Source organism: Oryctolagus cuniculus, chromosome 1, assembly GCF_051225735.1.
Source record: "Oryctolagus cuniculus isolate XC-2025 breed Fujian yellow rabbit chromosome 1, ASM5122573v1, whole genome shotgun sequence".
Lineage (NCBI taxonomy): Eukaryota > Metazoa > Chordata > Mammalia > Lagomorpha > Leporidae > Oryctolagus > Oryctolagus cuniculus.
Genome location: NC_142867.1, coordinates 212,849,602 through 212,867,049, shown reverse-complemented (window position 1 = coordinate 212,867,049; position 17,448 = coordinate 212,849,602). Strand labels below are relative to the sequence as shown.

At 40.0% G+C, this 17,448-nt stretch overlaps 1 protein-coding gene across 6 annotated transcripts in view; it reads left to right on the top strand.

Annotated features, from left to right (window-relative positions):
• CTNNAL1 (catenin alpha like 1) overlaps window positions 1–17,448 on the top strand; it is a 68,516-nt gene extending 51,068 nt beyond the window's left edge. For 4 of the 6 annotated variants that reach the window (XM_008255847.5, XM_089319230.1, XM_089319234.1 and 1 more), the window contains 8 exons: window positions 1,977–2,014; window positions 6,705–6,755; window positions 6,848–7,002; window positions 12,227–12,275; window positions 15,307–15,363; window positions 15,490–15,603; window positions 16,271–16,354; window positions 16,499–17,448. In XM_008255847.5, the coding sequence (XP_008254069.1) occupies window positions 1,977–2,014; window positions 6,705–6,755; window positions 6,848–7,002; window positions 12,227–12,275; window positions 15,307–15,363; window positions 15,490–15,603; window positions 16,271–16,354; window positions 16,499–16,558 (608 nt within the window). In that variant the 3' untranslated portion in view covers window positions 16,559–17,448. The remainder of the gene's footprint in view (window positions 1–1,976; window positions 2,015–6,704; window positions 6,756–6,847; window positions 7,003–12,226; window positions 12,276–15,306; window positions 15,364–15,489; window positions 15,604–16,270; window positions 16,355–16,498) is intronic. The other 2 variants (XM_008255890.5, XM_008255935.5) reach the window with 2 other exon arrangements.

Here is a 17,448-nt window from a genome sequence, read left to right as displayed (position 1 = left end):
TCTCTCTCTCTCTCTCACTGTCCACTCTGCCTGTCAAAAATTAAAAAAAAAATAAAAAAAAGGTAAAGTGATATGATTGCTCTGTGTTTAAGGAAGAATGGGTCTCTTAGCTGTAGGGATGCTAGGAAACAAAGAGAAAGGCTTGGTGTGATAAAAGGACGCTTGACCTCCGGGAGCTGGAGCACCTGCTAGGCCCGGCTCTTTCTCTAGCTGCTGCCAGAGGGGCCCTTCCCCACTCTGGGCCTGAGTGTCCTCCGCTCAGTAAGGAAGGCCTTAGGCTGAGTGATCTCTGGGGCTGCAGCCAGCTCTACCAGTTTCTGCCTGAACATTGCCTGAGGTGCTTCTGGGCTCAGAGAATGAAGATGTTTCTAGCTGTGTCTCCATCCTGCCTGCTTCTTTTTAAAGGTCAGAGGAATATTCTAGCCATCGTTTTGTTTTGTTTTGAAATCAGGTGTCATCAACTCATGACGGTAGGAAGGGCTGGGCAGTGCCAGTGGGCAGCCCTCTGTTTGTCTTCCAAAGCCTGTATGTACAAAGGTGCTTCGAAAAGTTCATGGAAAAGTGGAATGAAAGCCTTAGCTAATTTTGGGATTTTGAAACCCATGCATATGAGAGGTCTTCAAAAATTTTCATGGAAAAATGCACATTATGAAAAAAACTGCTTGCATTTCAAAATTTTCTTCCAACCAATGAAGTTTTCTTTTATTTCTGTTTTTCCATGCACCTTTTGAGATATTGTCACATTTTACATATATAGTACACCCTAATTCAAACTAGCTATCTTTCTTTTTGTTTATATATTTTATTGATAGGGAGATACAGAGAGACAGAGAGATTTTCCATCCTCTGGTTCACTCCCCAATAGCTGGAGCTGGACCAGAACAAAGCCAGAAGCCTGGAATTCCATCTAGGTCTCCCATGTAGGTAGCAGGGACTGTGTACTTGGGCCATTGTCTGTTGCCTCCCAGAGTGCTCATTATCAGGAAGCTGGATTGGAAGTGCAGTAGCGAGACTTGAATCGGCACTCCAACGCTTAGTCTACCATACCACAATGCCCACTGACTGGCCACTTTTTAAGTATATGAAATTTTAAGTATTTGTATAAACCATCTTACAAGTTTACACGGTTCATGTAATTAATAGTCATCCTATGAGAAAAGGGATGATTTAGCACTGTTACATTGTTTTTATTAGATTGGGCCATATGAAATTGGTGTTTTTGTGTTTCTAATTGGCTGAGTATTAGTAATTTCATACCTAATATATGATAACTGAATACATATATTTTCCTCGAAGAAGCAATTATGTTCAAATCTTGTCTTGAATTCTTACCCCAGATATCACAAACTAGCTTTAAAACTATTTTATCATCCATTGTACTCTGTGTACCTGATGTGGAAGAGTGATGGTAGTCAGCGTAGAGTTGAAGTGGGCGCTGCACATCCCTTTCTTGGTTGAGATACTGTGCTTCCTGCCATGGGTCAGTTCACAGTCCCACAGACTGTTGCTTTATTTCATCTCCTTTTCTTGTACATGGGGGCTTTCTTCTTCCCTAAGGGGATGTAGTCTGAGGTTAGTTTTAAAGGATCTGGTCTGGTACCTGCAGAAAAGGAAGGCACTGTGATACTGATAACCAAGGACTCCAGTTTCAGTAGAGGCAGGCTGCTGTAAAAGGACTCTATAAATGAAACTGATTGTAGGTACAAGCTGCCATCTGCGAGGCATTGTTTTTCTCTCTTTACCTAGGAAGAGGTAGAGACTGGCTAACACAGGCGACTTAGAGATGCAACTGTTGATAGTTTTCACATTCACCAGCAGAATCACAAGTTTATTTCTGAATTACCTGTAATTAATAAAATAAATTAGCAAAATAATATACTAATTTTCCTGTTTGTTTAATAATTGTTTAAGTTAAATATGAACAATAGAAAATATATTAATGGGAAAAAATTTTAAATTATATGTGTTATTTGTAGGAGAGAAGTATGGCTACCTTTCACTTCCAAAGACAACGGTAAGTAGAAAATTACATGCAATTCAGACTCTTTTAAAAAAGTTATTTGAGAGGCAGAAAGGCAGAGAGATGAGAGAGACATAGAGTGCTCTCACTGGCTAGTTCATTCCTCAAATCTCTCCATAACTGGGACTGTGTTGAGGCTGGAGCTGAGCCAGGAACTCAATCTGGGTCTCCTCTGTGGGTGGCAGGAACCCAATTAGTTGAACTATCATTGCTGCCTCCTGGGGTCTGCATTAGCAAACAGCTGGAGTCAGGAGATAAAACTGGGTATCAAACCCATGTACTTTGATATGAGATCCAGATGTCTTAACCACTAGGCTAAATGCCATCTCCATTTCAGATGTTTTTATTCAGAATTCAGATTATGCTACTGATTCCTATTACTGTTCTCTGCCTCACATACCTAAATACAAATAATTGTCATTATGGGAAAATTAGGATATTAAATATTGTCTGTTCAGAGTTTTTATTCTGGGTAGCAATCTAGATGTGGCATATTCTCTGAACATATATGTTGGGTTTAGGGGTTTGAAAGAATAGATAATAGAATTTGTGATTAATAAGAAATCATTATCTAAGGCCAGAAGTTGTTTTGTTCTCCCTATCTTGGATCTAATTTGCAAGGTTATATTGGAATTATTTTTGGCACAAATAACTTTCCTATGTTTTTTATGTAGAATAAAGTATGCCATAAATATGGGAGGAGATAGAAAGTAACAAATTAATTGAGCACTGGTCTAAGACCCCTTTGGGGAAGAAAATTCTCGTCGTCTTGCAGATAGATTTTAACATTAGTCATGTTACCCTGGTGACATTTCGATGACCCCAGCAATTCATTTGTAGAGATCATTTTATGGAGATTTATAATTTTGAATAAAATGCAGAATATGGAAAGTAGAGATTATGATAAGAAAGAGAATCAGTTATCAAGAAGGACCATTCTTCTAGAACCATCAAATGTCATAATAACTCCAACTTCAAAAGTAGAGGAAAAATAATGAGCTGTGTAGAAGTAGCTTCTCAGCAGGAAGTGGTCCTGATGGTAAATGAGAAAATCAAAGATTTATCAATTATACCCAGTTACCCAATAACAAAGAAAGGGTCACTTTTATGGCTGATAGTGTTTATAACAGGCAAAGTTTTATATGAGGTGAACCTAAGAAATTCATTCATTCAGAGCCAGTGTTGTGATGCTGGCATCCCGTATCAGATTGCTGGTTTGAGTTCCAGCTGCTCCACTTCTGATCCAGCTTTCTGCTAACATGCCTGGGAAGGCAGTGGGTGATGACCCAAGTATTTGGACCCTTGCTACCTATGTGAAAGACCCAAATGGAGTTCCTGGCTCCTGGCTTTGGCTTGGCCCAGATCTGACTGTTGTGGCCATTTGGGGAGTGAACCAGCAGATCAAAGATCTGTGTCTGTCCCTCTCTCACTATTGCTGTGCATATCAAGTGAAAAAATAAATCTTTAAAAAATTCATTCATTTATTTGTTAAACATTTCTTGATCACTGAACTATTTGCTAGGCACTATGCTAGCACTGGTGCAAAAATGATGGAAAAGGTGTTAAATTATAAATTCTACAGGTAGAGATTTAAAAAAATAATTTTGTTCACTCTGATATTCCTTTTGCCTAGAACTGCCTGGCACAAATTTAACACTCAGAAAATAATGTTATAATTTGTTGAGTCGGTGAAAAAAGGCATGGCCTCTGCTACTGTGAAGTTTACAGTCTAGTGCATCACTGCCTAATAGAAAAATAATTAGGCAATGGCTTTGAACAGCCCTTGTCTCGACTGTTGAGGAACAGTTTTTTTTTTTTTTTTTTTTTTTGCCTCTTACAATTTGTTGAATTCTAAGTATAGAGTTAATCTTCTGTGTATAAAGTTAATTGAAAATAAATCTTTGTAAGAAATAAGCCTGGGGATAGGAGAGGGAGGAGAAAGAAGGGTTGGAGTGTGGGTAGGATGGTGGGTAGGGTAGGAAGAATCACTATGTTTCTAAAGTTGTATTTATGAAATGCATGCAGTTTGTATTCCTTAAATAAAAGGTTTCTGGGGGTTGGGGAAGAAATATAATTTGGGGCTGGTGCTGTGACATAGTGGGTAAAGCTGCCACCTGCAGTGCTGGCATCTCATATGGACATCAGTTCAAGACCTGGCTGCTCCACTTCCAATCCAGCTCTCTGCTGTGATCTGGGAAAGCAGTAGAATATGGCCCAAGTCCTTAAGCCCTTGCACCTGTGAAGGAGACCCAACAAAAGCTCCTAGCTACTGGCTTCGGATAAGCCCAGCTCTGGCCATTGTGGCCATGTGGAGAGTGAACCAACAGATAGAAAATCTCTCTCTCTCTGCCTCTGCCTCTCTGTAATTTCACCTTTCAAATAAACAAATAAATCTTTAAAAAAAAAGAAATATAATTCAAGGCACATTTGTAATTTAACATTTTATAGTAGTCATCTTGAAAAATAAATGAAATTAATTTAAAAGTTTATTTAATCCAATATATCACAGATATTATCATGTCAACATGTTATCAACATGTGAATTTGGAAATCTTATATAGTCATTTTGTCATATAAGTCTTCAAAGTGGTATGTGGGTTTTTTTTTTTTTTTAAGATTTATTTACTTTGCTTGAAAGGTGGAGTTATAGAGAGGGAGAAGCAGAGGGAGAGAGAGAGTCTATCATCCATTGGTTCATTCCTCAAATGGCCATGACAGCTGGAGCTGGACCAGTCTGAAGCCAGGAGCCAGGATCTTCTTCTGGGTCTCCCACATAGGTGCAGGGGCCCAAGGACTCTCCCAGGCACATTAGCAGGGAGCTGGATCAGGAGTGGGGCAGCTGGGACTTGAACTAGAGCCCATATGGGATGCCAGTGCTGTAGGTGGTGGCTTAACCCACTGTGCCACAGTACCAGCCTGTGATATGTGTTTTACACTCACAGCACATCTCAGTTCAGAGTAGCCACAATTCATGTATTCAGTAGCAGTGTGTGGCTACCATATTGGATATTAGAGATTTAAACTCATGTAGGAAGAAAATGAGCAGAAAGCAGAGAAAAAATGTTGATGATTATTAATAGTGTCAGAGTGATAAACAACAAATGGTGATTATTATGACAGAACTGACAATGAAGAGAGAAAATAAAGCTTTTAAAGCTGCGGATGTAGAAATGACATTAGGAATGATCAGTGGTTCAGAGAAAGAATACATGATAAATCAAATCCCTAAACTTTGAGAAGGGCATACAATTGACTAATTAATGTATGTTTTGAGGTGGGACTGGCATTTAATACTGAAATATACCTCTAGAGAATGGAAAGTAGTTGGTGAGAAAGCAGTTATGACATTGCAGACTGATTCTGTGGCTTTTTTGGAAAATAATTTCTATGCTGTAAGCTATATCAGAACAGTTTGAAAAAGTATGGATAGAAACTTGTTTGTTATTATTTTCAGCCAACTTAACCCTAAAAGATGGTATTATAGGTAATAGCCCACTGGGCTTAAGCAAGTAAGGATAGATGGACTGCTCTTGTACATGCTGTGACTTAGGGCTGCCACAGAATAATTGTCTGAGGATTAGAGAAGACATTAGGAGACTTTTAAAAAGGTCAAATGGAGCAAAAACGTTACTGAGCTGAATATAAGCTTCATGTCTAAGTAACATGATTTTAGAATCATGAACCATTCCCTCAGTTGAGGATAGCATAGCTAATGATATTCCTAGAAAATTGTAGAGCTCTTCTTTTGGAAGCAAAGTGTGTGTTTCTATGTAGAATTTATGTTTCGATTGGCAAAAATGGCTCTCTGCACTTGTTGGGCCTCTTTTGTTTGCTAACCCTCGCAATACTGGTGCTCTAACCTCACCAGCGGGGGCCATCATCTCCAGGGAACTTTGGAATATAGTTTTCAAAGGCACATTTCTGTTGGTGGTGATATAGTCTGTTAGAGCACTCGATTCTTTAAGTAAATAGGCATCTAAGGACCTAACTGATATGCAAAATTTTTCTTCCTCCTTCTTGGGAAGAAGTTTCTCTGAGTTTCAATTAGTTTATATAAAAGCAAACCTGCTCTTTCAAAAACAGAAACCACTGAACATTAGCTCACACATTAAATCGTAAATTCCTAGTCTAATCTCTTTACAACCTGGGATATAGGATTAGCAGTGGGATGTCAATGAAAGCAGCCTTAAAGGGACTGAACCCTGGAGTCATAACCCTAGGAAAATACGGAATGCTACATACAGTGGTTGATTTTAATACATTATTTCATAGGTATAAATGAAGCCTTATAGTAATCTTGTTGCAATCGGGAGGTCAGGGAGGTTTGGGGGACTTTGGAAGTGGATTCGAAGATGTTGCAGAAGTTGTCTGAAAGCCCCTGAAGCCCTTGTGCAAAGAGGATTGCCCCTGTGGACGCAGAGGACACAGAGCAGGACAGGACACCCACCTGCTGTCTCTGGCCCTATGTCTGAAACCGATAACCTGTTCAAAGCCGAACTCACCTTCTGGTGGAGTATTTGCAATTGGTTTGTTTAATTTAAACCACGTAGTATAACTGCACACTGAATATGTTTACATTAGACTTCAGTTCAAGTATTTTTGGTGTGCTTACTATTTCTGTTGTATTTCCTCACACGTAAATGTGCTGCTTTGTAAGATATCTTAATCTCCTTTGTTGTCACAGAAGAATAACGCGAATGTCAAATCATCAAAGTCGGACAGGCCTGACTCTGAGGTAGGGTCTTTCCCCTTCTCATAGTCTTACATCTAATTTTCCCTTCTGCCGGTAACGACAGAGGTGTTGTGATTACCTTGTGGATTTTGTAGGAACAAGCCAGGGTAGCAAGACTGGGACTGAAGCTGGGTTTGCTCTCCTCCGATGCTGACTGTGAGATTGAGAAGTGGGCAGATCAGGAGAATGAGATTGTTCGGCACGGACGGAACATGTCCAGGATCGCCTATTCTCTCTATTTGTTTACCAGGTAAGTGTGGTTACATTCTGGTCTTTTGAAATCAGTATAACCATAACTGGGAGAAAGAGAAAGTGCCAAGTTAATTCACTGAGAGCCTGAGGTCGGTATCAAATATGTGGTAAAGAGACTACATGTGGTTATCATGGCAGTTTACTTTAGTGACTGCAGCAAGAAGATCCATCTACTTAATTAGGGTTTAGGTTTAGAAGGAATCCTAGTTTTTTGCCCCATTCTTGCCATAGGTTTTTTTTTTTTAAAGATTTATTTATTTATTTGAAAGTCAGAGTTCCGTAGTTACACAGAGAGAAGGAAAGGCAGAGAGAGAGGTCTTCCATCCGATGGTTCACTCCCCAGTTGGCCACAACGGTCGGAGCTGTGCCGATCTGAAGCCAGGAGCCAAGAGCTTCTTCTGGGTCTCCCACATGGGTGCAGGGGACCAAGGACTTGGGCCATCTTCTACTGTTTTCCCAGGCCATAGTAGGGAGCTGGATTGGAAGTGGAGCAGCCGGGTCTCGAACCGGCGCCCATTTGGGATGCTGGTGATGCAGGCTAGGGCGTTTAACCCACCATGGCACAGCGCCGGCCCCTTGCCATAGTTTTGAAATAAAGTGTTTATATCCTGCTTTTTGTGAATCTGCATATCAATGTCTCACCCAGTCGGCATCTATATGCTTAGAAAGCACACCCTTTTGTATTTTTATACAAGTGATTGATTAGATGTAGATCAAACAGTGGAGCTGTGAGACTTGCCTCTGTTGGTTGCCAAACCTCTATGTATCAGCATTCATAATGTTAAGCAGAACTTTGCTAACTTCAGTATGGCCTGGCCTATAGTCTTTGTCTTGTTCAAATTACAAGACTGTTGATCAATCACCTTGTTGAAACCAGTGTTGATCATATTCCATAGTCTCTCATTATCTTCACATGTGGAACAGGAATTGCACTTAGCAATCACTTTGTTGAAGTCAATGTTGATCACATTCCACAGTCATTCATTATAATAATCATCATATGTCGTATAGGAATTCCACTTAGCTAAAATCAGTTATCTGTTCAACAAGCTGTTGTAGAATTTCCTCAAGGAATAACTTCAGAATTTTTACTCTGCTTCTGCAGTCTGTTTTTTTCCACTTTTGGAAATCTGGAGGATACTAGATATTTTCTAGGTTTCAATACTTGGTATCTTCCTGGTGGCCCCTCGCTTCATTTTGCTTTTAGAAGTGAAGATTATCAGAATCAGGTCATATATATATAAGCTGTCTTATGAGTATTCTGGAAGGTGGAGCAGTTGGGTCTAGAGACTAAAGCTCAAGTCAAGTAGTTTGAGTCTCTAGAAGGAGCGGGGCTTGGGGTCCAAAAAGAATAATCCTTTCTCTCATCCAAGTTCTAAACAAACAAACAAAACAAAACAAAAAAAAAAACAAGCAAAAAAATAGAACAACTGGAGTCAATAATATTTATATTGATAAAGCTGATTGACAGAATGCAGTTCATATTCACAGGCAGATCAGTTTTTAAAATGATCTCTAGAGGGGCCGGCACTGTGGCTCACTTGATTAATCCTCCACCTGCAGCGCTGGCATCCCACGTGGGCGCTGACTTCCAGTCCCACTTGCTCCTCTTCCAGCCCAGCTCTCTGCTGTGGCCCAGGAGGGCAGTGGAGGATGGCCCAAGTGCTTGGGCCCTGCCACCCGCATGGGAGACCAGGAGAAGCACCCGGCTCCTGGCTTCAGATCGGCGCAGCACCAGGTGTGGCAGCCATTTGGGGAGTGAATCAATGGAAGGAAGATCTCTCTCTGTCTATAACTCTACCTGTCAAAAAAAAAAAAAAAAAAAAAAAAGATCCCTAGAATTAAGAAACCCTATTCATAAGGGCAGAATATATCTCAGTAAACATATGAAAGAGCAGGTATCTATCTTTCTTTCTTTCTCTCTCTCTCTCTTTCTTTCTTTCTTTCTTAAAAAAAGATCTGTTTATTGTATTTGAATGGCAGAGTTACGGAGAGAGACAGACAGAGAAAGAGATCTTCCAACCTCTGGTTCACTCCCCAAATGGCTGTAACAGCCAGAGCTGGACCAGACCAAGGCCAGGAGCCAGGAGCTTCTTCCAGGTCTCCCACACAGGTGCAAGGGCCCAGGTACTTGGGCCTTCTTCCACTGCTTTCCCAGGAGTTTCCTCCTTTAATAGCTTGTAGCTAGTTTGTTCTGCTCTTGAGTCTTCCCAACATGAATTTTGGCCTAAGGGATTCATTCTTAGTTCCTACCTTTTAAACATTTGATAGCTCAAGTCTGCAAAAGATTGTAAGATGGAATGGCTATGTTTACCTATATTTATAATAGATTTGCATAGACTAACTGAAATAACAAAATTATAACTTTTGGATACTAGTCATTTCAGTAATGGTGAAACTCATGCTTTAAAAAAAGTTTGTGGGTAACAAAAACTAGAGAAATAATGCATACGAGCCGGCGCCGTGGCTCAATAGGCTAATCCTCTACCTTGCGGCGCCGGCACACCAGGTTCTAGTCCCGGTCGGGGCGCCGGATTCTGTCCCGGTTGCCTCTCTTCCAGGCCAGCTCTCTGCTATGGCCAGGGAGTGCAGTGGAGGATGGCCCAGGTGCTTGGGCCCTGCACCCCATGGGAGACCAGGAAAAGCACCTGGATCCTGGCTCCTGCCACCGGATCAGCGCGGTGCGCCGGCTGCAGCGGCGGCCATTGGAGGGTGAACCAACGGCAAAGGAAGACCTTTCTCTCTCTGTCTCTCTCTCTCACTGTCCACTCTGCCTGTCAAAAAAATAAAAAAATAAAAAAATAAATTAAAAGAAATAATGCATACTGTATATTACATCTTCCCAAGTGTTTCATCAGTAGATTTTTTTTAAATGGCAACTACCCCTTTATCTAGTTCTTTTTTTTTTAAACTTTTATTTAGTAAATATAAATTTCCAAAGTACAGTTTATGGATTACAATGGCTTCCCCCCACATAACTTCCCTCCCACCTGCAACCCTCCCATCTCCCGCTCCCTCTCCCATTCCATTCACATCAAGATTCATTTTCATTATCTTTATATACAGAAGGTCAATTTAGTATATATTAAGTAAAGATTTCATCAGTTTGCACCCACACAGAACATAAAGTGTAAAATACTGTTTCAGTACTAGTTATAGCATTAATTCACATTGGACAACACATTAAGGACAGTGATCCTACATGAGGAGTAAGTACACAGTGACTCCTGTTGTTGACTTAACAATTTGACACTGTTGTTTATGGCGTCAGTAATCTCCCTAGGCTCTAGTCATGAGTTGCCAAGGCTATGGAAGCCTTTTGAGTTTGCCGACTTCGATCTTATTTAGACAAGGTCATAGTCAAAGTGGAAGTTCTCTCCTCCCTTCAGAGAAAGGTACCTCCTTCTTTGGTGGCCCGTTCTTTCTACTGGGATCTCACTCGCAGAGATCTTTCATTTAGGTCCTCTTTTTTTAAGCCAAGACACTCTTTTTTTTTTTTTTTAAAGATTTATTTTATTTATTTGAAAGACAAAGTTACAGAGAGAGGTAGAGACAGAGAGAGAGGTCTTCCATCTGCTGGTTCACTCCCCAGGTGGCCGCAATGGCCAGAGCTGCGCAAATCTGAAGCCAGGAGCCAGGAGCTTCCTCTGGGTCTCCCATGTGGGTGCAGGGGCCCAAGGACTTGGGCCATCTTCCACTGCTTTCCCAGGGCATATCAGAGAATGCTGGATTGGAGTAGGAGCAGCCGGGACTAGAACCGGCACCCATATGGGATACCGGCACTTCAGGCCAGGGCTTTAACCCACTGCGCCACAGCGCCGGCCCCTTAACTAGTTCTTATTTCACAATATTTTAGGATGATATGGGTGTGTTTGGTTCAGAGTTAGAATAGAGGATTGCGGTCAGGGCTAGAGTGCATCCCATGGATACAGAGAAGTATGAGGGGCTGCCCCGTGAGGGTAGGATGCCTAAAGCTCTGTGGAGTGGGCCTTGCTACTTAGAATATGGGTGGTGTTCAGCAAGGATGGAATTGAAACAAAGAAAATGGATTTGCTATTGTGACTAAATACCTCATGCTTACATTTTGGCAAATCTTGGTAATGTAGTTACCTTCTAGTGTAAGGTCACGGTGCTTAATTTTTTTTTTAAACCATACTGTTTCTATTGCCGTTTTCCCAGTCTTTTCTGTTTTTCCCTTTTAACCTGTGGTTTACCAACCTCATCTTGGTACTTCTTCCTGAGGCCAACTGTTAGCCTTCGCAGTATTGGCCTTAGTAGTTTAACACCTGGCGTTTCAGAGCCCTTCCTCAGGCTGTTTATGGTTGTCTTGATATATATTTAACAATTCATATTTCTTAATAATTTATATATTCAAGATTTTCTGGTGCTTTATAGTTTCAAAAAATTCTCAGACATAATGGTGCCTTAATATGATTTACAAACACAGTTGTTTTTAATTTGGTTGTGGTTTCATAATTTCATTTGATCCCCTGAACAGCTTATCAGAGAATAGGAAATGTTCACATCTCATAGTTACTAAGTTATGGAATTTGTAGCTACGATATTCCAGATCTTCTGATTTATGCATAGTTCATTGCTCCTCCTAATGCTTTGTTATTCTCTGTTGTCATTTACTTTTCATTTTTAATGTTTTTAATTCTTGGAAGTTTTTAGTCTAATATTACCCAATCTTCTGTTGACAGTGGTAGCACAAGTACTGTTAGAATTATTTCATACACTCAAGGTTGAAACATAAAAGCTAGACGTCTCATCAAAGCTACACATGTGAGTGCCTGCCAGACTTGAAGTTAGAATTACAAGTGAGAATTTCCTAATTTTTGGTCTGATCCTCTTTTCATTATGTAACAGACTTCTTTTGGTTAAGACATATTATCGGCTCTCATGTATTAGAACTTATGAAGCAAAATGGAAAAGGTTAAAAAGGATACATAGAAATTACATATGTCAGTTTTAAAGTTTTTTAAGTTATAAAATTAACACGTATAATGCTTATTTGGGAAAAAAAATAGCCTGAGAAATAATAGTTTTAAATATCAGTGTTGCTTTAAGACTAAATTCACAATATTATTAGTCTACTCATATTATTCTACTCATATTATTCTTCCAAATTTGAGACCTGTTAATACACAAAATGCTCTAAAATATTAATATTATCTTACCAACTACCGAGCAATAATTCTTAATAATTCATTTTATTTTAGAGGAGAGGGGCCCCTGAAAACTTCCCAGGATTTAATACATCAACTAGAGGTATGTTTTGTTCCCATTTTATGCTACTTCTTTAATTCTGGGTGAAAAATAGATAATGACTGACTCATTATATCATACATATGCTTGCAAGTATACACAGCTATCTGCTAAAGAGAGAGGTAGAGAACAAGAAAGATAGAGGGCTTATACTAACATTTTGTGGAGCTTTCTTAGTTATCTCTTTGGAAAGAAACATATATAATAAGGTTAGAGTAGAAAGGGCTTTATTTATAGTCAATAAATGCAATAGTGTTTTAGGTTTTCTCATGTGGATGAAATTCTCTTGTGAGTGGATGAAAATCCCTATTACTTTCTAGAGTTTGAAGGGCTTTTTGAGTTGTTCATCAATGAATTGGGTGAATGATACTGAGATAATACATGAGAAACCAGTTGTCTTAGTTTTGAGACCATTAGACAGTACTCAGTACATGTTACTTTCCTTTCTTGCTTCCATATTTATGACAATTTGGGGTCATTTAGGGAAGAGACAAACCTGCTAATATCTACCCTTGTGTTCTGTATGTCTAAAGCAAATTCCCATAAGTCTCTTACTCTCTTCTCTCTAGTTAGAGGCTTTAGGTTGGCATTTGTGTTGCAAAATGCCTTCACTATTTCAGATGGTCCTCAGTTTGGCTGGTTTTCCTCTGTAGAACCAAGAGTGTTCTTGCACTTGAAATTTGAAATTTTTGACATTTTATCACTCCTCTCTCTGTTGTGTTTTTTTTTTTTTCATTCCCACGTGCATCCGCCTGAACCTCTTCAGGAAAAAGGATTTCATCTTGAAGGTTGTCAACATGGTCAGAAGAACTGTAGAAAATGTTTTTTCTGGATTTTTCTACAAAGTAGGCTATAAGTGAGATATTTCCCTTAAAACAATTGGAATAAATTCTGGATTCACTCTGAGTCATGCCACACTTTACTACAAAAGATCCACTATTCACCTTCTTACTGTGTGAGTGGATTCAGTAATCCAGTGTCTGTCTCCACACCAATGACAACCGATCATCATCCGATGACATTCTTTGTTTAGGTTTGTCTCTGAGCTTGTCAGATCCTGGGACAAGAGCTCTTGGAGAAAAGTGAACAAAGAAAAGTACCTGTTCCCACAGAGCTTATGTTCTAGTGGCAGGAGATGGACAATTGAAAGTTAAATATATAACACATATGTATATCCTTGGAGATAAAATCCTGTAGGATATGAATATAGAAGTGATAGAGGGGCAATCAGAAAGGACCTCTCTAAGCACTTGAGATTTAGGTAGAGTAGTATAATACTAGTAAAGTGAGAGAGTGAGTTGGATGTGAAATTGGGGATAGCATATTTAGATAAAATGAATGTAATGGCTCTGAGGTGGAGGGGGAGAGCTGGGTGTATCTGAAGATACAGAGGCAGTGGGAGAGGGAGTGGAGTGAGCTCCAAGGGAGGTGGTGAAGTATGACATCTGAGTAGGTCATGGGGAGAACTTGGCTTGTTTTTCTCAGACAGAATGGTAAACCTGTTGAGAGTTTTGAGTAGAAATGGCATGATCTGACTTACACTTTGAAAGTTTTTTTTTGGCTTAACCAAAAGGGTCAATGGTAGTGCCATTGACTGACATAGGGAACTCTGGTAACTATTTCCAGCCTCACAATAGCTGTCAGACTTGAGGGAAAACACTATATTTGGAGAATGGAAATCATTCATTTTCTTTTGCTCATATTAAGTAGAAAGATCGAGCAGGATCTGTAAGACTGGTGTCAGGATAGTTCAGGAATGGAGAGACGTGGAAGTTAACCTGTGTTAAGGTGATTTTACAACCATGGTGTTCTGTGAGACCGACATAGAGCTTTGCAGGCTAGAAGGAAACAGAAGATCCATGAAATAGAAAAGTGGTAACATGGAGTAATTGGGCACACACAGGGAAAGGAATCACTGAAGTTGCTTAGAATCTCCATGTGAAGCTCATTGGTTCCTCTTTCAAAGGAGAGGGAAAGATGCAATGGATGGTTTGATTGTGAGGTCACACTCTCCAGTGCTAACAAGGCATGAAGGCTGTTGAATAGAAGGCAAAAGTTAACCCTGAAACTATTGCTTCTTCCTTCATATTCTTTAGCTAGTTTGTTACCAAGACCTGTTCTTTTTTAAGATTTATTTTATTTATTTGAAAGACAGAGTTACAGAGAGGTAGAGACAGAGAGGTCTTCCATCCGCTGGTTCGCTCCCCAGATGGCCGCAACGGCTGGAGCTGTGCCGATCCGAAGCCAGGAGCCAGGAGATTCTTCTGGGTCTCCCACATGGGTGCAGGGGTCCAAGGACTTGGGCTATCTTCTACTGCTTTCCCAGGCGATAGCAGAGAGCTGGATCAGAAGAGGAGCAGCCAGGACTAGGACCGGCGCCCATATGATGCCGGCGCTTCAGACCAGGGTGTTAACCCGCTGTGCCACGGTGCCGGCCCCCTGTTCTTTTTCTTTACAAATCACTCCCAGAATTACCCTGTTCTCCACATTATTATTGCCAACCACCTAAATCTAAGTCTTTATCTCTTTATTCTCCTGGTGTCTCTCACTCTAAAATATTCTACATATCATTTTTTTAAAAACATTTGTTTTATTTTTTTGAAAAGCAGAGTTACAAAGAGGGAGGCAGGAACTCCATCTGGGTCTCCCAAGTGGGTTCAGGGGTCCAAGCAATTGGACCTTGTTCTGCTGCTTTCCCAGGCACATTAGTAGGGAGCTACATTGGAAGTAGAGCAGCCAGGACTCAACCCAGCACTCATATGGCATGCTGGTATTGGAAGTGGTGACCTAACCCACTGTACCACAATGCCTACCCCTCTACATACCATTTTAACATAATATTCTAAAGATCCCTATCTTACCTGCACAAGTTCTTCTCCATCATCCTCTTCTCAGGATGCATAGTGAATTGTCACCACCTTTTTATAGTTGGTGATTTTTATGATGAGTATGTGTAGGTTTCATTAGTAAGTATATTTCTTATCAACTACTTGTGGGTATCATTTAAAACAGTAATGTTTTCCCTTCCCACCAGGTTTTTGCTGCGGAGGGTTTAAAGTTTACTTCAAGTATCCAAGGTTTTTCAAAACAGGTAACTCTTGTCTCTCTGCCTGGTGCTGGTTATAGTATCCTAGATACCCACTGGCATAGTATTAAGGTATCAAGATATTTAAGGTATTTCGTTGGGGGTGTTATAACTTCCTAAATTACATTTCAGCTGAAAGATGATGACAAACTTACGCTTCTCCTGGAAATAAACAAGCTAATCCCTCTATGCCACCAGCTCCAGACAATAACCAAGACATCTCTGCAGAATAAAGTACTTCTCAAGGTAAAGCAGAGGGAGGGAGTTATTCAGGCAGACTTTGAGAAACTTGCATACTTCTGTCTTTATCATATTTGCTCCAGGCTGTTTTTTCTTCAAAGAAAGTGTTAATACCTGCAGAGGCACAATTTATTTACATATTTCCCGATTTGATGGCAAGAATCTTATATTATCTGCTTTTGTAACTGACCCCAGAGAGCAACACATTCACTGAATGAATTGGCTTTTTGGACAGGATTAATTCCATAGCACTGGCAGCTACCGCTAAATCCTGTCATCATCACCTGTCTGACCTGGGCGTGAGTGCCTCCAAGGCTGGGCTCCCAGAATTTGTCTAAGGATATGTGGGTTTTTGCCCACAGAGCAGAGTGCAAGGAATGCCAAAGCAGGGAATTTGCTGTCACTATTTGGAGCATTTTGAGTAGCTCCTGAGTAGTCTGAAGGAGCACAGTTGCTTTTCCACCCATTCTTCCTGGGTGGAAACAGGAGTAAGACCTGGGTGACAACGCTGCACTTGTGTTCTGGGGCCTTGAGTCAGCTCCTGTGATCTCTGTACCTTCCAGACCCTTTGTAGTTCCACAATGGAGAAATGCCATTTTCACATCAACTATATGATAAAGTTTTGTGAATTCCCACTTGTAGAATACGATTTGCACGCTTTCTGTCACTATAGGTTGACAAATGTATTACAAAGACAAGATCCATGATGGCGCTCTTGGTTCAACTTCTTTCACTTTGCTATAAACTGCTGAAGAAGGTAAGGCAGTTTTTCTATCTTCAACTCATATTTGAAAAGTTAAAGGAAATTGCAAAAAAAAATTAGTAATTACTACTAATTTTGCAGCTTTTTTTTTTTCAGAATAAAGCAGAAATTAATTGTCTTAACTCTTTCTAACTTCAGACAGAAAATGTCAGATGGGTCTCGGTTACAAATAAAGACACCGTGGATGGTAAAACCTGAGAAGATTTTGGAGTCCAGTTTTTGCAACATCTCTGGCAAAGCCGACATTTTTAAAAAGCAAATTATACTTTAAGAAATTCAACACATTTATAAAGAAAACAATACTGAAATCCTGCTTTATTTTCTGATCATGAAACTGGTTGTGAAGCTTTTGACGACTAATAATTGCCCTAATAGCAGTAAGAATTTTAATTGCAGTGTGATTTTAAAATGTAACATTGCATTAAAACTGTAAAAGTCAAACCAAATATCCCAGATGTCTTAATGACAACTCCATCCAAAGAAGCTATTTTGAATATGCACTCGCCTTTGGCATACTTTACTTTAACTGTTTTCTTATTTAAGCCTATCATCTAGAACACTAATTTCAGCAGAAAATATACAGCAGTTTGGGTGAACACAGGGTTTTGCTATAACAAATGGACTCTTCTTCAGTCCCTGTGTCCACCAAGTGTGACAAAATCCCCTCTGATGCTCCCTCTATCGCAGATCATGCTACTGGCCAGAGTTTGTTCTCTAAGAAATGTTTCACAGAGCAAGGGCTAACTGCTGCACTGCATGTACTTCTGAGCTCCTGAAAGCTGAGTACAGGAACCCACTCCACGGAATCCTGGAGGGAGCAATTCCTGGGGAATAGCAGATAGCCGTCTTCTGGTCCTAGGTCTAGCATAGCTAGCCAGTCTGCCCTGAATACTAGCTGTAATACTAAGCCTATTTTCCTGGCTTAAAAAATAGTTTTGATCTATTCTTCTCAGTATTGATATAATGGAAAAGAAGACAGAAGGATGGAACCAAGAAGCTGTTTAGATTTTGAGTAATTATACATTTTATAATGTGGCCCTGGAATGTGCATTACAAAATAAACAAACATCTTTATTTAGTCATTTTAA